Source organism: Neocloeon triangulifer, unplaced genomic scaffold, assembly GCF_031216515.1.
Source record: "Neocloeon triangulifer isolate White Clay Creek 2 clone unplaced genomic scaffold, ASM3121651v1 ptg000012l, whole genome shotgun sequence".
Classification (NCBI taxonomy): Eukaryota; Metazoa; Arthropoda; class Insecta; order Ephemeroptera; family Baetidae; genus Neocloeon; species Neocloeon triangulifer.
Genome location: NW_026775554.1, coordinates 4,055,191 through 4,075,997, shown reverse-complemented (window position 1 = coordinate 4,075,997; position 20,807 = coordinate 4,055,191). Strand labels below are relative to the sequence as shown.

Below are 20,807 nucleotides of genomic sequence, written 5' to 3'. Positions count from 1 at the left end.
ATAAATATATCGTTAGTAACAAATGAGGAAGAGAATTTTATAATACGCCAAGTGAAAAAAAATTATTTTCCACAACTGCTGGTAATACAAGAGTTTACTTTGACGCAACTGCTCCTATTTTTAGATGTGCTAATAAATCTTTTATATTTTCCTCAATTATTATTACGTGACTACCCCAGTTGCCAAAACTGACTTTTATCCGGATATTATCCTCTCCAGAGAATAATAATCCGGATAATTTTTCGATTTTGGCAGCTGGGGTAGTGACGCAAAATGTTTGTATGGAGAGCAGAATAAATTAAGTTAGTCGTGTGAATTTCATGAAACTTCAATTATTCACTATGTTAACAGCCATTCTTAATTTTAAGGTTCACTGCGGTGAATGGGGTCTTTTTGATCTCGGAAGTTTCAGCAAAATTCTTGCTAGTAGTTTTAACGGGTTTGTCCTAAAATTCCTTTTTTAATCAATTGTTTTCAACAGTTGAATGCAAACAATGAAATTGTAACAATGTGTACACATAAACAAAAACAATAATCAGATAATCTTAAAAAATTATGTAGTAAAAAAATAGCTCATGACACAACGGGTTTATTAAGACAATAATAAAGTAGGAAATTAATGAAATTGAAAAATTAATAAGACTCTTAGCTTCCGCTCAAAAGCCACCGTAGCCCTTTCCCCCTCTTATTTGAAAGGTCAAACTTAAAATATTTAGGCCGATGATATGAAAGTTGCAACCATTTCCCGAGAGAAAGCTGCTCTCACACCGCAGATGAAGTTTGCGCCGAGAGCTACCAATCTGCCGAATGAGTTTCGGGGAGAGACCTTTCAATGAAATTTGCGATCAGCAGTTTGCGGTCGCCAAATAATGCATAGACGGAAGAGCCGAGTCGTAAATTCCTCCGCACTGAAAAATTCACTCCAGAGAGCTGAAGTAAAAAAAGAAGGGGTTACATGCGTATCGATCGAACGAAAAAGGACGCAGTTTAAAAAAGATGAAGGCTGCAATTTTTGCGTTTATAGACTTTCAGGATAGTGTTATTGTCTAGTTTCTTGGACGATGGAGATGCTGGAAAAGGGCCGCATCGTCAATAATCAATGAAGCGCAGAGAGAGGAGAGCGAGCGAGCGAGCGCGGCCAAATCAAATTTGCGGGGCGCGCGTGCGGCCGAGAGGGAGGGTGGAGAGGCTCTTCATTGATTTTCTGGAAGATCGACCTGCGCAGTGGCGGTCGGTGGCGGCGGCCGCGGCAGCCGAGGCCGCAGTAGAGCGAGAGCAGTGGCCGAGCAGAGAAGCAGCTGCAGCAGTTCGCGGCCTGAGCAGGCAGGCCAACAGCAGGAGGGCCACCATGGGCACCGTGCTGAGCTTCAGTCCGCGCGAGCAGCGGCGGCCGCCGTACTCGGAGTTCACGTTGAACAACTTCAGCTACGAGCAGCTGAACAACGTCAAGAACAACAAGCAGCTGGATAACGCCAACAGCAACAACCAGGACATCATCTCTGAGAAGAACGCCCTGGAGAAGAACAACTTCAAGAAGCACTCATTGTTCATCAACGCGCTGAGTTGGAAGCGCTTCTCGACGGCCGCCTCCACCAAGAAGAAGCAGCAGCTGGACAACAAGAACAACCTGAAGGCGGCGGCCGCCTACAAGCCGCCGCTGCTCGTCGACAACAACAAGAACATCCACAAGGCGATCGCCTGCTACTACCCCAAGGACAACCTCAACGCGACCAACAACAATGCCGAGAAACTCGTGTCCAAGCCGACGCTGCCGGCGCCGCCGTCGGCGCCCCCGGCCGTCGTCCTGGTGCCCGCCTCGGCCCAGCAGAGGCCGCAGTCGGTGCCCATCGCGCCCGGCGCCCCCCGCAAGACGGTCATCCAGGCGTCCACCTCGGAGCTGCTCAAGTGCTTGGGCCTCTATTTGCACTGCAAGTGCCGCAAGCTCAAGGACTTCCAGGCGGGCGACGCCGTCATGTGGTTAAGGACTGTTGACCGGAGCCTGCTTCTTCAGGGTTGGCAGGTAATTATTAGAAAAAAATAAAATATTCTCAACCCCAAAATTTAAACCATGATTAAGTAGCGATTATGGCCTCTCTAATTCAATCAGGTTCAATCGGTCCATATGTTTGAAATGTTAAAAGCATAAACTAATAATTTTTTTAGATAGCATAACTTTTAGTTGCAAATTTTTAAACTTTTAACATTTTTTCGTTCATATAAAAGAAAAATAGGAACACAAAAATAATATTAGGTATACCCGAAGAAAAAAATTCAGTACATGTGCCGGAACGACTAATGACCCCTGCAGTTTGGCCAGCGGTGACCCAAATTGCTGGTGGGAAATAAGCAGATCAATCTTATGCTTGCAAAGCCGGCAGGGACAAAACCGAGCAGCACGGGTTGCATAACTAGCAGCTTTCCACGGTCCAGAAGCCTTTTAACACAGTTCTTCCCTTGAATTTAGCCAATTAGTTGAGAGAAGTGGTGGTTTGTTTTCGTTATTAGTTTACATTTTTTTCGGTTGCTCCTAAACTCAAATTAAATTTTAATATAAATATGCAGTTACAATTGAAAAAAGACTCTTTTGAGGAATTAATGGCCACTTGGTTAAGTAAAATATTTTTATTTACACAATAAACAAAATAACTGTTTTGGTTCAGCTTCAGTTAAAACTTTAAAATTTTGCTTTAAAAAAAATCTCCTAAAATTTACGGTTATATTATTTTTTTTTTCGACTTTTTCCCTCCTTCTGTTTTACTTCTCCCTCGAGTCAATGAAACCATCAGCAAAAGCGTGTTGTAAATGTGTCTCGCTCAGCACCCCCTCGCAATTTCCAAGATGAGCGTCTCTCTCTGTACATCTTATCATCGGCCATCTTTTCCGCACATTTCTCTTCTTTCTCAAGCAAGTGTCTTTCTTTCCTCCCCAATTCAGCGTTCTTTTCCTGCAGTGCCAGATGAATTCTGCGCACAGCATCTCTCAGTGCCGCAGACGAGTCGCGGTTTTGTCGTCGGCAGCCACCCCTCTATAGCACACTTCTTGTGTTCATTTAACTTCTGTATATGTTCGTCTTGAAAACAAACAAAACGCGATATGATGTTATTGCCCCCACTTGGAAATTCATGTCACTGCGCATCTGCTGCGCCGAACAAAACGCGATCGTTTCGATACTATACAAACAACAAAAAAATATCTAAATAACATACATATGCTTGGGTTATTCTTATGTGTGCCAATGATGGGGAGTAAAATTGCTTAATCAGCTGAAAATAATTATTTCGTTAGGCTAAAAGAATAAACAAAATTATAAAATTATTTTTTAGCGCAGCGTAATATTATAAATTTTAAATAATAAAAAGCTTTTTGAGCATCAAATTGAGAAATTAAAAAAAATATATATATTAATCATTTTGAGAAGAAAAAATGTTAAAATATTTGATAACCATCACACTTAGGGCAAATTTCGAATTTCTTAAACAAACACACTGCTCGCTGACTAATGCAAAAGACTGAGTAGTTCTGCATTAGTAAACCAGTTGTGCATTTTTAAATAGTATTTCCACAAACAAATATTTTCATGTAGTGATAGTCCACGTCAATTTAAAACATTAATTTGTACGCAAGTAAATTATTTATTATACTAAATTCAATTTTAATCCCAGGATTATGAGTCACATTACTCACATTAATATGGAACTATAAATTCACTTTGTTTGCTACTCAATAAAAATTACCATTTGACGGCTATAATGCCATGGGGTATTTTATATTTTCCAATGACTATGAATCATTTTCAGAAACATTTATAATGTTGGTTCATATGCGTCAATTCATAAACACAGACCTAAAGTCACAAGTCATTTTTAAAAGATATTTATCAAACAAGATATCTGTTTTAGAAAATTGAACCATTGTTTTAATTGTTCATTTTCACAATTTAGCATAATTTTTTGAATTCCATCTAATTTATCTAATTTTATTAATTAAATTTTTATTTATATATTTATTGAAAAAAAAATATGCGGAAATTAAATTTTTTTAATGATAGAAGGGTATAAATAATAAACTTTTTTCTGCTAATAATTTTTTATTTTATAAATAAAAAAAGCATATTGAAACAAGAACATATGTCATCAAAATTTTATCACAAAAATTATGTAACTTTAGACACGCGCAAAAGTAAATAAATGAGATTTTTTTCAAATTAATTATTAATTCACCGTACGCACGCCGTTAGGGAGATTCATTGCCTAATTAGAGCAGAATTATGCATGGCTCGCCCGGTGCTACGGCTCAATTTCACACCACAATGGGCGCCGCATTATTCGACAGCACGTGCTCCGCGGCAAATTTGCACACGCGGAAGATTTGCCGATAAATTTTTCATCCGGCAAGAGAAGAACTGCTCTCGGCTTAAAAGATAAGATCTTTGCTTCTGTTCGCACCGTGAGCCTTTAAAAATTTATTTGCTCGAAGGGGACGCAGCGTGCCGAGATGAGCGCGTCAATAAAATGCAGGGGGGGTTGCGAGAGATCGATATGTTTACTAAGACATTTATCTCCCCTAGCGCGTTTGCTTCTTTCTTACGGTGATTAATTAAATAATTCATAGCGAAAAAAAGAAACAGATTTGGACACTTTTGATCTACCAACGTCCATTAGCCTGATTCCGGATGAAAACCAGGGCGGAACCTTGACTCGTTTCGTTTAATTTTATCTGGGTTAGTTAATTAGGCGAGATGGTCCGGCGGAATTAAGTATTTCAGCAACATGTGCACCTTTAATTCGCTAACGGCATGCAAATCAGATTTGAGCGCGTCTGTCTCTCTCTCTCTCTCGTGAGGGAGGTCGCTGTGCAATCGTGCTGATTAAATTATTGTTCGGCGCAACGAGCACTTTTCGAGCTGCAGAAAAACTCAACTGCCCGCGGATAGCAACAGAGGGTAATTAAATTAATTGCGACCTTTGTCTCGGATTAGAAATCATCAAGGCTGTTGTGTGTTGGCTAATCTTTGATGTGTTTGTTTTGGTCTTTAATTTAATTACGTTTCTTACATGAATTAAATTGATTTCCACATGAATTGAATTAATATTTTTAACGATTCCAAAGGAGAAAATCTGATGTCTATAAATAATTCAACTAAAGTAAGTCAAGTTTAATAAATTTTATTCAATGAGAGATCAAATTTTTTAACACCTACTCTGGTGAATTTAGTTCAAATTTTTTTTACACTTGTAAATTTTGAAAGCTGGGACAATATAAAGCATCACTTTACTAGATTAGGGAAAACCCTACTTCAAAAATATTTTTAAACTATTACAAAAAAAATTCATTTTTTGAAAAGAAATTTATTTAGGATAATAGATTTTTAGGCAAGCAATACTTTTTCAATCATATTTTCTTCAACCAAATTCGACAATAATGAGAGCACTGACTTCTCTCCTTTCTCGAAACTTCTAAGTTCAATTCACATAATATTTTTATTTTGCGCTGATATTAAAAAAAAAACTGGCGATTTTCTATTTAATCTCCCGCTATTTTTTTTATAATTCACTGACTTGTATTTTGTTTGTGTACAATTTTCTAAATATTTTTGTTTTCGTTGTTTTTCAATCAGTACAATCACAATGCTTAAGCGTTTATTTTCAATAATTAAATTATAATTGAAATTAAATCAATCTTTTTGCTTGTAATTACCTTTTTTATCAATATTAATTTATTATTGGCTTTATTTTGCTCTATATCACGAATTTTTGCATTTGCACAACCAACAAGTTTGCAAAGGTTACTTGAAGGCTATAGGTGTGTCACTATTTATGGAAAAACACGCCTCTCGCGGGTCGCGTGCCACCGTTTGTCTCTCTGTTTCTTTCATTCTCATTTGCGAATCGTGCGTGAAGCCCTTTAGCTCTCCGATGAGGTCGAAAGCACGTGCCCGCCAAATGATAAAAGAGAGTCTGGAATCAAAGGATGTGTGTGAGCGAGCGAGCCTCGTCACTTGACGGGGTGCCCAAGCACCCTCCCAAAGCTTGCATTTCACATTTTGCAAACATATACAACACACACATAAAGAAGAGCTGGTCGTTTGCAGTCGGTACGTCACTTGTCAGGCAAAAACGTGAGCGAGAGCAAAAAAAAAAAAAAAAAAAAAAAAAAACGGAATTAAAACCAAGATTATAAGAGGGTCTATTTCTGTTTTCCGCTTCTTTTATTTCGTAACAACTGACGGGCACGGAAAAATTTCTAGAAAGAATCCTCTCGGATGTCACTTTGTTGCAAATGGAAACTTGGAAATTTCCACTAAGCAAATAAGAAATATATTCCGCGAACACTGTGTCCTTGGTGTCGCTTTTTATCTTGTGACGCAAGTTACTCTACTGCGGAGTAGAATTTTGTTTTAAAATCGCATCTCAATCTCATTCAATATTTTTATTTTAAGATCATTGATTCTTTGTTTTAGTTTAAATTTATGTATGTATTTGAAAATTTCTTTGCTTTGAATTTATATTAATGACCTTTTAATGTTTCAAACTTCAAGATTAAATAAAGGATTTGCAAGGTTCTTATTATGTTATTTATAAACATAATGTCCTGTTGATGGTTTTGGCTTATTTTTTTATACAATTTTCCGCTATTTTCATAATCTTTGCTATTGTTTTGGTGAAGATTAAATGAAGTTTTGGACTATAAGTTATAAATATCTTGTAACATTTTTTTAAAAATAGCACAAAAATACACGATTTAAATTTTAAAAAAGAATCAAACTTTAAAAGAATATAAATATTTTAATAATATATGCAACAAAAATAAAAAATAATTTTTAATTTACATTTTACAAATTCTAGGTAAGTTTTTTAATTTATTTTTATAAAATAGTTTTTTCTAATTATTGCTTAATCAGATGCAAATAATTTACGTCAGAGGACAAAACATAAGGGGGGGGGGGGTTGAAAGAAATGGTTTAATTCAATTTAGTCTAAATTTAAATAAATATTTGATACTATTTGTGGAATTTGAGTTAATTTTTTTTAACAAAATATAATACACCTTCCTAAAAATATAAATAAAATCCTTTGACCGCAGAGCTCAGATTTGTCTGCCAATTTTTTTTGTGTGGCATTCTTTTGACGTCTGCAACTCTATTCAAACCCTTTCCGCCATAAAATTTTCTCGCCTGAGGGCACTTTTTCCAAAAGCGTCCCTACCACACTCGGCTCATGAGACGAACAAATTTTCCACTCTAAAGTTTCGCCAACAAAAAGAGCACATGCATGACCGTGGCATATAAAATGTGTAAAAAAAGATACCATTGCGCTGAACCCGAGGGATTTTCTTCTTCTTGTTTCTCGGGGTGAGAAAACAAATGGGCCGGAGAAAATAAAGGATGAAATAGGAGATCTCGGAGAGATGAAATTATTGCCGAGGTGGTGCTGCGAGGATTCGTTAAAATTAAGAGAGTAAAAAAAAAACAAGGGTGGCGCCAGAGGGTTGCATTTTTTCCGTGTTCGAGTGCAGCTATTTAGAAATTTTGCGTAAGCTGCGTGTGTTGTGCCTCGCGCGAGGAGAGACGCGCGGCGGGGGTTTGCTGCTCCTGCAAAGTGGACTCACCCGCCGGGTCTCGGTGCTATCGATCGGGGAGTGTTGCAGAGGAGGCAGGCGCACTCGCGCGCCCCACGAATTCATTGAGTTTTCCTTCTTCCACACAAAATGCAAGCTTGTGACGTAAATTACACTCGAATCGCAGGAAATTACACGGCAGCTCGATTCGACGGCACTGCGCCAAATCAATTTCGCTTTTGGAATTTGCTCTCGTAGCGAAACTGATAAAGATCCCAAAAATATGCATAACGAGACGCGTATCGTTGCCGTTCTGATTGCGACAAAGAGAAACACACGGCACGCTGCTCTTTAATGAAAAACAAGGCATATCGATTTCCAGCCTGGTACAAAGGAAAGCACGAATCCGTTTTCGTTTTCAGGGAAAATTATTATGGATTAATTACTGGGTCAGTTTTTTGTGGTTTACAGAAGAAATTAATTTTGATGATTAGTTATTGAAATATTGTAATATTTGTAAAATTCTAAATATTCTCACTTATTTGTATGCTCTTTATTATTGAATTAATATTTTATATCTCATTAAATAACAAACAAAATCAATTGAAAGATTAAAAGCAAAAATTTACAGAGCAAAGAAAAAGTATTTAGTGCCAAAAAATATTATATCGTCGGCTACGCGGCCAAATGGCCGATCTGGTAATTACCCCTGTGGGGAAAATGGCTAGTAGCCACTTTCCCCGTTGGGGAAAATGGCAGATGAGCATTTCCGGACAAATTTTTTTTATTGTTCCAATGCATTCAGTGTAAAAATCTGCATCAGAAATAACCATACAAGTATCAACTTTCTCGGTAGATGTCTCACTATCGCGAGTTCAGGGAGCAAAAGTAAGGCAGTGCCACGCCCCCTTACAGGCAAGCAGGCAGCATTCCCGCTTGCTGAATAATGCCAAAATTGTTTTAAATGCAATAAATGTTAAAAATAATGAAAATATCGAAAATGTAAAAAATAAAAAAATAAAATTTTAATAAATTTAATAAAATACCTAACATTAAGTAAGAAGTAAAATATCAGAATAAGCTGTAGTTTCGTCAATATTGTATTCCAAAGTGACAGCTTTTTCATGCATTTTGCGTGATAATGCAAATAATTCTTTAAAATAGATATAATTTTAAAATTAAATAAATAGTAAAATATAGATTTTTTTATTAAAATATTTGACATGCAACCAGAAGCTTTAAGTTGTATCCGAGCTAGATTTTACTTTACTAATTATTGCAATTCATAGTAAATATCAGTAAAACTATTCATGAGATTATAACTAGAAGTGACGCCGGGTCATGTGAAATAAAAAAAATGCTTTTAATGCCAAAATTGTTTACTATTGTGCAAATAAAAGAATAAAATTTAAATTAATTTAAATAAAATAAAATAATAAAAATTTAATAAAAAAAGATGAATTAAAATAAAATTATATTATAAAATATTATTTTTAAGTTAAATTGAACAAAGAAAAGGAGGAAATAATCGCATAAGTGGTTTAATTTCGATTGTATTGCACGTTTTACTCTTTCAGTGTGGAGTTACGTCCCTTTAAATTTCTTACAACAGTTGTATATTAAGGCTTAAAAGAAAATTAAGTCTACCAAATTATCTGCAATAACATGCTGAACTTTGGTTCAAATTTTGAAATCTGAACATTGAAAATTGGAGCAGATAATCAGTTTTTTGCTTCTCCTGTAAAATTTGAAAAAAGGCCCATCTGCCATTTTCCCCAACGGGGAAAGTGGCCACTAGCCATTTTCCCCACAGGGGTAATTACCAGATCGGCCATTTGGCCGCGTAGCCGACGATATAATAAAATGTAAAAAAAAAAAAATAATATAATATATCAAGTCTCTGAATATTTTATAATAAAGAAGCTCTAAATGTACTTCAATGAGTTTCTGAAACTTTAAATCAACGATTTCGAAATTTACGTAGGACAGCATACAAATTGGAAATCGATTGCAATGTCAAGGGTATTCTACGTTCGACCGAACGGATGTCACGTTGCACACAAAATACGCGTGCAATCTGCCCGAGAGTGGCGCATTATTTGTTTCTATTGACAGGTCGCAGGTGCGGAGAAACACAAAGGCCTGGAAATCCTTGAAAGTGATGATGCACTCTGTGTGTGTGTGCAATTATTTGACGCAACTCGGCCACTCGTTGTTCCGATTGCATTACAATACACCCCTCGCTGCTGGTCACGTGAAACGGAAATAATAACATTTGCGTGAGCGCCTCAAAAAAGTGCAGCAACCACGCAGCTAACCACCAAGTACAATACACGGTTGTTGAGATTAAACGGAATTATTGCAGTGAAGCATGAAACTCTAACATTTATTCCGTCGATTTTTGTACCAGAAAGGTCATGCAAACACCGTTCGATATGTATATTTTTTCTTTTTAGGTAATATACGTGCTACACAGAAATGTGAGAGAGTTTGAATTTGAGGCATGTTTCGGGTGGCAAACATGTAACAGCGCTTTTCGGAAGCGCACTTTGAGTAATAGACCACGGTGGAAGATGATGAAGTTTGTAATGAGGATGGCAGGACGTGCCTGCTCACCCTAGCACAGGAAACAAATTGGCGTCGCTAGAGAGCGTAATGAGAGAGTTTCGCCACGATGCATGCAAGAGACACATCAGCGAAATTGCAAAATGGAGAATAAAAGTTTTCAAGGGCAATTAAAAGTTTGCAAATGCGTCTGCGTTTTGAAAAGTGCCATAATTTTGAAAAAGCAAAGGATAAAAAGAAAGTCACGACGTTATAAATTCAAATTTAGATAAGAGTTTAAAAATTACTATGCAAACAGAAAACAAAAATTTAAATGGAAAATTTCAAGAAATTAATTAATAATTTCTGATAGAATGCCTCGTTTTTATTGAAAAAGCACCTTATTATTTCTCTGCATAATTGAATCAAAGCTCAAATATTGAGCTAAATAGAGTGAAATTTGAAACAATCGTCAGCACAAATACTCCGTCAAAGAAAGATACTCCTGAAAAAATTGTTTATACAAATTTAAAGTTTTTAAGGTTCAAGAAGTAATTTTAATTTTTAACTACATAAAAGGTAATAACAAATTGATCATGCTTAGGCATGGCCATGCAAAAAAACTCTTGCTTTCCAGCGCCAGTTCTGACAGGAGCATTTTCCCAGTATACAAGGAAACTTAGAGAGGGGTTAAAATGTCTGTGGTCTGTAATTATTTTTAGACATATTTGAGGGTGCAATGCTTCTTTACAAAAGACAAAAATTCAATATGAAGTATGATTCTCATTATTTTAATTTCCAATAAAACCGAGAGATAAAATTGAACTGGATTGAAATGTTTTGACGGCCCAAAAGACACTAATTAATGGCATCTAATTCCTATATAAAAATTGTATTTCTAAATTTGACATTTCTTTGTTTTCGCAGGACGTGGCCTTCATCAATCCGGCCAACATCGTGTTTGTGTACATGCTGGTGCGCGACCTGGTGCATGAGGACGTCGAGTCTGAGCAGGAGCTGCAGGCGGTGGTGCTGACCTGCCTGTACCTGTCGTACTCGTACATGGGCAACGAGATCTCGTACCCGCTCAAACCCTTCCTGGTGGAGGACAGCAAGGAACGCTTCTGGGATCGGTGTCTGCACATCGTGTCGCGACTTTCGCGCAGCATGTTGCGCATCAACGCCGAGCCAGGATTCTTCACCGAGATCTTCACCGAGCTGAAGGCGTGCGGCACGCGCCACCTGCAGCAGCAGCACCAACAGATGCAGCACCAGTTTCAGCAGCTGCAGCTGGCCGCCGGCGTCGTCACCAACAAGGGTGGCAGCAAGTCGACGCCGAGCACGCCCATGTCGCCGACGTGCGCGGCCGTTGCGCTGCCATCGGCCTGACGCGCGCTCAGCCCAGCCTCTTCCGTCCCAACCGCCGCCGTCTGCCAGGTCCACCACCAACTGCAGAGAACGTCGATCAGCCTGCTGCCAGGGGTGCACCAGTTGCGCAGGCAGTACATCACCACCGTGTGACCCCACGACCTGCACCCGCTCAGGGTCACGGCCGTGTAGCTGCCGCAAAAGAAAGAAGTGGAAAGGGATGAGGAGAGAGACCGGGCTGACCAGAGAAAGACTGCAGTTCGTTTTTTGTGCGCTGGTACCAACGTCCCGCGAAAGTGCGCGGGGCGTCCCAGTCGGAAAATACTCTAGACAGACAAAACAGTCGTTGTTGTTGAAAGGAGCCGGGATAGGACTGATCTTTAGTGAGGGGTGCTGAAAGGGTGGTTTTTATTCATTCCAAAGTGAAAAGCAGAAGTTTAGTCGGGAGACGATTCGCAGCTGAAAGGCCTGGTTTGAATTTAAAAAATTTGGCTTCTCAAGTAGTCTGGCAGAAAAAGGCGCTCGAGAAAGCTTTTCTGTGATATAAATTATTATTTTTCTTAGTTTAAAGTACGAAGCAAGTTGATGGAATTGCTTTTATCATATAAGAAGCGCTATTATTATTACCAAGTTGATTGAAGTGTCACTTTGATGCCATAATTCATGGTAGATGGCTGTTATTAATTTGCGTGACATAGATTAGATTTATACAAGGATTTCATGCTAACAATAAAAGCCACCTTACAACTTTCCCACCTATAGCAGAATTGAGCAGGATTATTCCAAGTCTGTTAGACACGCTTTTGAAAAAATCTTGGAAACAGTTTTTATAGTTTTGCTCTCATTTGCAAAAAGAGTGCAGATTTTATTTTTAAAATTTCTGAAATTTTAAAATAGAACTGATAATTTTACAATTCTGCGTAGTACCTACAAATTAAATGACTCAAGGAGATGATAAAAATTAAAAATTTTTTTTTTTGCTTCAAAACTTTTTGCCATAGAAATTTTCTTTTCCCACAAGTAGAGGGTGTGCATCTCTGTGGCTCTGTGCGCGAGATGAGAGAGAACCGCACTGCGCAGGGATTCTGCAAACGAGGCCCTTCAGTCTGCGAATCGCGATTTCGCAAAAATCGATAGCCAAGTGCCCACTTGCATGTAAAAAATAACGTGTCTCTCCGATGCTGTAAAAAGTTAATAAGGAGCCGTATTCGCGCCCAGAGTTATTGTTGCTTGGAACTCTAATCAGTATTGGTTGGAAGGCAGACGGCAGCAGATTTTTAATTGTTATACCATTTCGAGAGTGTGAAGTGTGAAAGATTAAAAAAAAGACAGCGGGGAGCACAAGAAGATGAAAGTGTCGCGCCTTCGGTGTCTCTTGTTCGTGTGCATTTTAGGGCATCTCTTGGTAGACGCAGACACATTCACAGGCTCAGTCAGTACTTTTCATCCAATAATATGATGTACATAGCATAGTATACACTCGAAAAAAAAATGATACCGACCATGATCATGATATTTTTCATTTTCGTGCGAAATTTACTAATTATAGCCTTGCATTTTTGTAAACTTGGTTGATTTCCTTTCCGCCGGCTGAGTTTTTCATTTTAAAAAAGACGTACGGCTGCTCAATTTTTGGAATTTCCACTTTTTCATTATTTCAGTGATATTGATTTTGTACATTAACTATGATATTTATGTAAACACCGATGCATTCCCCACTACGATATTATTATTATTATAACTACAGCTTGTATAAAAACCTGCAATTAGCGTGTAAATGGTTTATTGGTCTGTAAAGTTATGTCGTTTCTTTTGGAACGTTTTCTCTCCACTTGTCCTCGAGATTCGTGGATTAGGCAGCTCACACCAAAGATTCTCATTCGTGATATATTGTTTCCTCTCTCTCTATATCTATGGAAAAAAATACGATGAGTGAATGGAATTTTTGAAGAAAAAAATTTAATGGAAGTAATTAAGAAAATTTGCGCGTGTGCATGAAAAAGCAAGAGCGTTTACTCGTCTAAAAATTTTACTAAGTAAGATGCAGGAAAGTGATGCACTTTCAGCAGACACAGCACGTCCCACGGTTACATTAATTATAATTAAATAAATTCCAGAGGATAGCGCGTATTGTAGAGATTTATGCTGTTACATAAAGGGTTCGTTGAGAAAAAAAATTAATTGCGGATGAAAGAAATTCACTTCGAGTTGAAAACTCAATTTCATGATGTGTTTGTTGTTGGGGCGTGAGAGGGAAAAATAAGGAGACGAGTGCGTGCAGTTCGCGAGCTATAAAAAGTCCAGCCACACTGCTTTTACAGTCACACACTTTTATTTCGGAGAACTAAGTAACTAGCCCCGGTTTCGGTTGAGGATCGTGTTCCACGCAACGATTTTCTGTGTATTGATTTGTTTGACAGTCGATGAACTTGTGATAGAAAGTCGTAAAAAGCTTGGCCACCGTAAAAACGATGTTTGTTTCCCGTGCTGAAGAAAATACTCAAAATTTATATAGCAGTCCAATTTCGAACACCAATCGAGAGTTTGAGCGAGTGATTTGAGAATATAATTAAAAGAGCACCCTCTGCTCCGGCGGCTCACTCGCGAGGTGAGCCCGCCGCCTGCAGAGGACGACTTTTTAGAAAAAACGGAATGAGAGAAAAAAAAATATGTTTTCGGTTATTTGAAGAGAGTTTACGTGTGTAAAAAGAAGAAATTAACGGTGTAAAATTCGAAATGAAAAATTGTGGCACGGAAAGAGTTCGCTAGTAACATGTAAAAAATGTCGATAAAAGTGAAAAGTTTCGAGACGACGATCACCAAAAGTAAAGAGCGTGTACAAGGTACAAATACTGTTTTGTAAATTGCTGTTGGAAAAGCAAACTATTATAAATATATTTTGGGCACACTCACACGACTAGCTTGTATTGTAAAGAGTATTTGAGCGAACGCAAAAATAAATAATTCATTTGTGAAATTAAGAACAATTGTAATTTTCTCGGAGACCAAATCGCTATGAAGACGAGTGTGAATAATTGAGATCGATCTGCTTTTGCTTGTCGCTATGTTTTCCGTTCTTCTTTTCCGGTTTTCTACCCTCCATTGTGAACGAGAGTGTATATGTGCAAAGGTGCAAATTAATAAAGAATACCCTTGATATTAGAATATATAAATGCCAAATTTTCTTTATATTGATCCACTCGACATTTTCACCTGTAAAGGTCAACGAGCAAGACCAAAGCAACCGTATCGTAAGTGCGCGACCCCGTGTCCTCATTTTCCGTCACAATTATTAGAAATCGGTCTCGAGGCTCATCAGCTAAAACTCTCGCGTGTGCGTTTTGTACGATTATGACCCTGAAAGTTTAGGGTGGCGCGGAAGGGAGGCGCAATTCCGGCTTTTCTGTTCATTCTCGACACTCAATGCACACAAGGTGAGGCAAATCGTTGGGCGACTGCGTCAGCATTACGTATGGAGAGAGGAAGGGGTCAAGATTTGTGCCGAAAGAGCGACGACTCAACACGAAGCCCCTGATACCATCGAAGTGAGCAACCAGTGCTGCCGCGCGACAGAGCCAGTTGCATACTCACTCACGTTTCAGGGGCCGCTCGTCAGTTCGCAGCACTGCATACTATTCAATTCTAAACAGCAAACTGCAACCATTTTGAATGAATTGGTTTTCGTCAACTACTCGAATTTCTGAATTAAATTTTTTTAATTACGTTTATGATATAATGAAAAAGTCTGAACAAAATAATTTACACAATGCTATATAAAAAATTTGAAAACAATGAATTTTTCTGAATTTTTCAATTTTCAATTTTTTTTAGCATCAAAATTCCAAACCATCCAGAGGGTTTCTAATAGAGGTGAAAACTGATAGAATAGATCATTTTGTCAGTATCGTTGAATGTGTGTACATATTTTATTTTATGAACGAATGTGTATGATTGTATGTTTAATTAACAGTTTTTTTTGGCAAGTTGGTACACGTATATTGAGTTGCGAATCGGCCACGCCCCTATTCTTCTTGAGCATGCCGATTGTTGCTGTTGCTGTTGTCAAAAAATTGCCGGTTGACGTACTTGACGTGTGTTTTTGAATTAAAAAACTGAGTTTTGCGGTTGAACTCTGCAATTAGATTTCCCTTGACGTTTCAGCTTTACAAGCAAGGTAAATATAAACGCGTAATTCAAGTCATGCGACTTTTTATTGCATCTAGAAATCGGAGAAAAACCTCAAATTTTTGTTAATTTTTACAGAATGTCCTATCAGAACAAACGTCGTGGTGGTGGTTACCACCAGAAACAAGGAGGAAATAGATTTTACGGAGGTCCGTCCCGGAGGGCGCACCTAGAGGTTGGACAGCGAGGCTTTCTCTGCACTTGCAACAACTACGAGAAGGAGTGCACCAAAGAGGCCATGAATCTGCTCAACGAATATGCTGACAAACTATTTGGACAGGAGGATTGGCGCCAAAATGCATCTGTACAGGAGGTTAATTAAACTAAACTTTTAAATCAACTAAAAAAATATATAAATTGGAAAAAAACATAATTTTTTTTAATAATAATGTTCAATGATTTTAGACTCCGACAGTTGAAGGAGTTGAGGCTCAGAAAGAGGAGGTTGAAGAAGAGGATGAGGAGGACATCAGCAAAACCCTGAAAAAGGAAATAGATGAATTGAAACAAGAATCGAGAAAGCCAGTTTCTCAACAGAGATTCCGAGCAGTTGACTCCGGTGCTAAGAATCTGATCTTCATTAGCTCCAATGTATACAAAGATATTTTTATTCTTACTATATTTTAACAATATTTTATAAAACTCAGGTGCCTGACCCTGTTCTACTTGCACACACCCTTCTGACTGACCTGAAGACCTCTGGCATTGGCCGAAGTCGATTCCTGCAGAGACTTCTGCCCGTCCAAGTCACTTGCAAAGCAAACCTTGATGACATTTCCAAAGCAGCCAGCCCCTTATTTGACAAATACTTTGCTGAGGGAAACAAAACCTTCTCCATCATCTACAAGTATATCATTTAAAATTTTTACATCGGAAAAATATCTAAACTTAAATTATTTTTAGGTGCAGAAACAATTCAGCAATGACTCGAGACCCAGTGATTGAAACTCTGGCCAACTTGGTCAGCCTGAAAAATGCCTCCAACCATGCAAACCTCAGCCAGCCACAATTAGTAGTGCTCGTCGAGATCATTCGTGGCTTGTGCTGCATCTCTGTACTGCCAGAGTACTTGGAACTGGCAAAATACAACCTGCTGGAAGTAGTGGCTCCACCAAAGACGGACAAAAAAGGTGTGATTAATATTAATTAAAAATGTCTTGGTATGGAATATTTTTGCAAAACAAATTTTATTTTTTCTTCAAAAGAAAAAACAAAACAACAATTCAAATTTGAAATCTTTTAATAGATATTTTAAATAATTTCAATTGTTTCAAGTAATAAAGCATGAATGGATTGTAATACTTCACTTGTTTACAGAAAATCCGGCAGATGGAGCTGGAGGTTCCATTGACGAGCCTGAGGAAGAAACTGCAAAGGAATCTTCTCCTCAGGTTGACGATGTGAGTCCCGCCAAACAGGCTAAAGAAACGTGATACAAGGTAGAGACCCCACTTCCCTAACTTCCTCCTCTGTTTTTTCTTTTCCTTTTTTTTGCGGCAAAATGAAGGAACCAAAAATGCTGTGCAAAATATAATAAAAAAATATTTTGATATTGGGTCACAAATTAGAATTTTTCTGTATAAAAAACTTCAATGATTTATTAATCTTAACCAGGGCAGAAAATGCGCTTTGTATAAACCTGAAAATTATTTATTTCACATAGTGAATAGAAAAGACAATAAAACTAGGGACAGGTGTAGCTGAAGGCAAATAATAGATTACCAGCCCAATTTTACTTGGAAATGCTTTTTGCGACTCTCCAACCACTTAATTGACCAGCATTTTGCAAAATAAAATATCTTGGCGCACTAATGACACCGCCGACCTTGAGACTCAACGACTCCTCTTCCTAAAAAACTTGCACCTCTGGGCAGTCAGAGATGACCATTTCTGAATTACAAGCTGGGTGTGGTCCTTTCTTGAAAATAACTTCCCAGCCGGCTTTATTTTAAGAGAGTTTGCTTTAAAATGTTCTATAATTCCTCGGCTGATTGTGAGTGGCAATAAATAATTTTCGGCATTGCAGATGCATAAATATTTGAGGAAATGGAAGGCTTAAAATCTTTAGAAGCTTCTCTTACCTCATGAAAAAGAACTTCTAGAGTTCTAGATAAGCAATAGGACTGAATTTGATCATTATTTCCTTTTTTCACTCTCATTCACTCTCTTCATTTTATCTAAAGAAATTTCATGAATAAAATATAAAATAATAATTATTTTTTCCTCTATGTGATAAAAATATAATTTCTAATATTTTGGACTTTTAAAGACAGAAGAAATTTTGCTAATTATACTTTCTATTTCAATTATTATCTTAAGTGAAATCTTGAAAGTAATAAAAAATAAATTTTAAATAAAAAGTCGCCTGCCAGTAGAGTGACTTATGCATCCCGCTCAACAGGCCTATGTGCCCGGTTGCATAACCAATCAAATTCAAAGGAGTTTGGCAATAATAAAAGTGGTAAAAATTTCAGATGAGAGTCACAAATAAATTTATTAAATTAAACAGTCTGCATCGCTCTAGGTGGCATTTGAGCGGAAAATGTTTGGATGGAAGTGAAATTAGTAGGCGATCTTGTAGCCGTGCTGCTCGACGGGCTCGGTGGCGTAAGAGACCTTGTATCCGCTGGTGTAGGCCACGGGGGCGGGGATGGCGGCGGCAGAGTAGGCCAGGGGGGCGGCAGCAGAGTAGGCGACGGGGGCGGCGATGGGAGCAGAGTAGGCGTAGGGGGCGGCGAGGTTGGCGGAGTAGGCCAGAGGGTGAGCGGCGTAGCCGGCGTAGGCGCCAGCGTAGGGGTAGGGGAGGATGTTTCCGGCGGCGGCGACGGCCAGGACGGCGGCGAGAACAAACTGAAAATTCAGACAATTTTAATTAGTAAATTAAATAAATATTAATTGAGAATATAAGATTTGATAATGTTTAAAAAATACAATTTGAAATTTGAATAATTTTGAATGGTACTCACGAGCTTGTACATGGTTGCTGAGTGCTGATTACTTGCGAGTGAAGTGATACCAGACCTGGGCCTGGCGAGGGTTTTATACCGCGGCGGGGCAGGCCCCTCCCAAGGCATTCCGCCTCCCTTTCTCACGCGCGCCTCGCGTTTTTCGCCGCACATAGGATGTGCCTGTGTAACTCGCCTTAATTTTGCCGCTCAAATCACCCCTGGCCAAATTGCATTATCCAAGTGAATCCAAGTGATGGCACAAAAAATGGCACATAATTGTCGGTTGGACACAGAAAGCCCGGCCCGCGTATGGTCAGTCGCGAATAATCAAGGTGAAAAGGATCCTTTCTGTGCTCTTGAAAACATAAAAACGGCAGCAAAGCAGTTTGAATGAGAGACAAGTCATTTGCGTAGATATGTTCCTACTTTTTTAATTGTAATTAATTGCGAGTTTGTTTTTAGGCTACGCTACAATTAATAATCAATTAGCGCATGAGAAATATTTTTTATAGTTCATAAACTGTTCATTATATTAATTTGCTTAAAATAATTATTATGTTAAACAGTATTTTCTGCAATATTTAAATTAATATTTGGTATTTTTTTTACCCGAAAAGATATTTTGAAAAAATTAAATTACTTTCTTTTTAAAAAATTTATCATAGACTTTTCCAAGGCGTTCAAATATTCGGTTGCGGAAATCACGAGCAGAATGAAAGTGAAACTTGACTTTTCGTCATTTCTGTCCTTCACACCTGCCACTTGCTCGCCGCTTACTTCATTTCTATTGTCTGCTGCATCGGTTCTTTTGTCGTCTGCTCCTGGTGTCGTTTTTCTCTAAATCCGGCCCTAAACGAAATGTGTATCAAATTTCGTACAGTTCCTCAAGCTGACCTGGCGAATCTTGAACCCACGTTCACCTTGGAAGTGGCCGTATAAAAATTGACTCATACGTTCCCAACCTCTAAAAATAGAACTTATTGTTTAAAAATTTACTTTAAAAATAAAATAATCCACTTTTTTATTAAATCATTTATTTGGAAATGTGAATAAAATAATTCATATTTATCATATTAATTTATTAATAATTGTCTCTTATTTTTATTATTGACTTTGTTGATGAAGATAAAAATTTCACACATAATTAAATTGTGGGTGGGGCCGCAGTGTCTTCATTGACGGTGGTTGTAATCCGGCATTGGACATCCGTAATACAACTCACTCGCGCGTTTATCTTTCTGCGGTGTGCGCGTGAATCAGTAAGTCGGGTTAAGTTCGTTGGGTAAGCGATGACGCGTTCTCGCCACACGACCCATCGAATCAAATATCGACCGCTTTTTGCTCTTCAAATTAAATTTATATAAATTTATTGTGAAAAGAAGAAGGGACTAGTTGGCGACGGATGCCCTTTAATGTGGTCGCGCGCGGCAATTGCGCAGCGTGGGTGGTGGGTGGGTCATTTGGCAACGAGTCAAATCGCGACTGTCAACTGCAACCGATCCGGTTTCGCGCAAGTTTTTCGATTGCGGTTTGATTGATGAAATTTTTATCCAGTCGCAGTGCGGTGACAAAATTTATTCAAAAATTAAATGCATAAAACATCAATCAGAAGTGAAATAATAATAATACTTGAAAAGTCGTAAATAAGAAATAGAATTTTTAATTAAATTTATACCATTGCAGTTAACAGTTTTTAATAACAATTAATTTTTTTATGTGAAAAGTATATTTTATTTTTCAGTTCAAATTTTTAATTTTACATTTTATTCTTAAATTTTTAAAAAAATGTTCAAAATTTTGCAATAAAAATATATAAATTAGTCTTGGTTGTCAAGGGAGTGTGGTTTTGAACAGAATTTAACGTAATTAGCAAAAATGATTACTTCTTGATGCTTCTTTAATAGATCAAACACATTTTTTTTTAATCAATCAAAAATTTCGCGGCGTCCTTTAGACAATTTGTTGCGTCGCGCTGCTTTCTAGTTGAAGGTCTCAAGCTTCTTTATAAATCAACGATACTCGGCCTATAAATAAATGGTAGCAAACAAATCAGGCGAGAAAAAAATGCTGGCCTTAATAATCGTAAAGTGAGACACGAAGATTAACTCTTTAAATGCAAATTTGACACTTTTATTAGCCTTTTGCGTCTTAAGGAAACAACTTCCCTAAGCAAAGTATACAAGTTGGCCTGAAAAGGTAATACAA

The 20,807-nt window shown here is 37.9% G+C and overlaps 3 protein-coding genes across 3 annotated transcripts; 2 read left to right on the top strand and 1 right to left on the bottom strand.

Moving 5' to 3' along the window:
* Nucleotides 1–1,273: 1,273 nt before the first annotated feature.
* On the top strand, nucleotides 1,274–14,630 carry LOC132197606 (cyclin-dependent kinase 5 activator 1). The gene is made up of 2 exons (XM_059620980.1): nucleotides 1,274–2,020; nucleotides 11,029–14,630. The coding sequence occupies exons 1-2, from the start codon at nucleotides 1,349–1,351 to the stop codon at nucleotides 11,488–11,490; spliced, it is 1,134 nt and encodes a 377-aa protein (XP_059476963.1). The 5' UTR covers nucleotides 1,274–1,348; the 3' UTR covers nucleotides 11,491–14,630.
* Nucleotides 14,631–15,492: 862 nt separating this feature from the next.
* LOC132197073 (THUMP domain-containing protein 1) lies at nucleotides 15,493–17,229 on the top strand. Its single transcript, XM_059620121.1, has 6 exons — nucleotides 15,493–15,643; nucleotides 15,733–15,967; nucleotides 16,060–16,245; nucleotides 16,302–16,501; nucleotides 16,558–16,784; nucleotides 16,972–17,229. Exons 2-6 carry the CDS (start codon nucleotides 15,734–15,736, stop codon nucleotides 17,085–17,087), a joined length of 963 nt encoding a protein of 320 aa, XP_059476104.1. The 5' UTR covers nucleotides 15,493–15,643; nucleotide 15,733; the 3' UTR covers nucleotides 17,088–17,229.
* Nucleotides 17,230–18,122: 893 nt separating this feature from the next.
* Nucleotides 18,123–18,748, bottom strand: LOC132197141 (vitelline membrane protein Vm34Ca-like). The gene is made up of 2 exons (XM_059620232.1): nucleotides 18,621–18,748; nucleotides 18,123–18,504 (listed from the first exon to the last, which is right to left on the bottom strand). Exons 1-2 carry the CDS (start codon nucleotides 18,726–18,728, stop codon nucleotides 18,217–18,219), a joined length of 396 nt encoding a protein of 131 aa, XP_059476215.1. The 5' UTR covers nucleotides 18,729–18,748; the 3' UTR covers nucleotides 18,123–18,216.
* Between the last annotated feature and the right edge of the window lie 2,059 nt (nucleotides 18,749–20,807).

Coding starts and splice junctions, on each gene's coding strand:
- LOC132197606 (XM_059620980.1), top strand. CDS start 1,349: ATGGGCACCGTGCTGAGCTTCAGTCCGCGCGAGCAGCGGCGGCCGCCG. Junction 2,021..11,028: donor TGCTTCTTCAGGGTTGGCAG/GTAATTATTAGA, acceptor TTGTTTTCGCAG/GACGTGGCCTTCATCAATCC.
- LOC132197073 (XM_059620121.1), top strand. CDS start 15,734: ATGTCCTATCAGAACAAACGTCGTGGTGGTGGTTACCACCAGAAACAA. Junction 15,968..16,059: donor AAAATGCATCTGTACAGGAG/GTTAATTAAACT, acceptor CAATGATTTTAG/ACTCCGACAGTTGAAGGAGT. Junction 16,246..16,301: donor TGATCTTCATTAGCTCCAAT/GTATACAAAGAT, acceptor TATAAAACTCAG/GTGCCTGACCCTGTTCTACT.
- LOC132197141 (XM_059620232.1), bottom strand. CDS start 18,728: ATGCCTTGGGAGGGGCCTGCCCCGCCGCGGTATAAAACCCTCGCCAGG. Junction 18,505..18,620: donor CAGCAACCATGTACAAGCTC/GTGAGTACCATT, acceptor CTGAATTTTCAG/TTTGTTCTCGCCGCCGTCCT.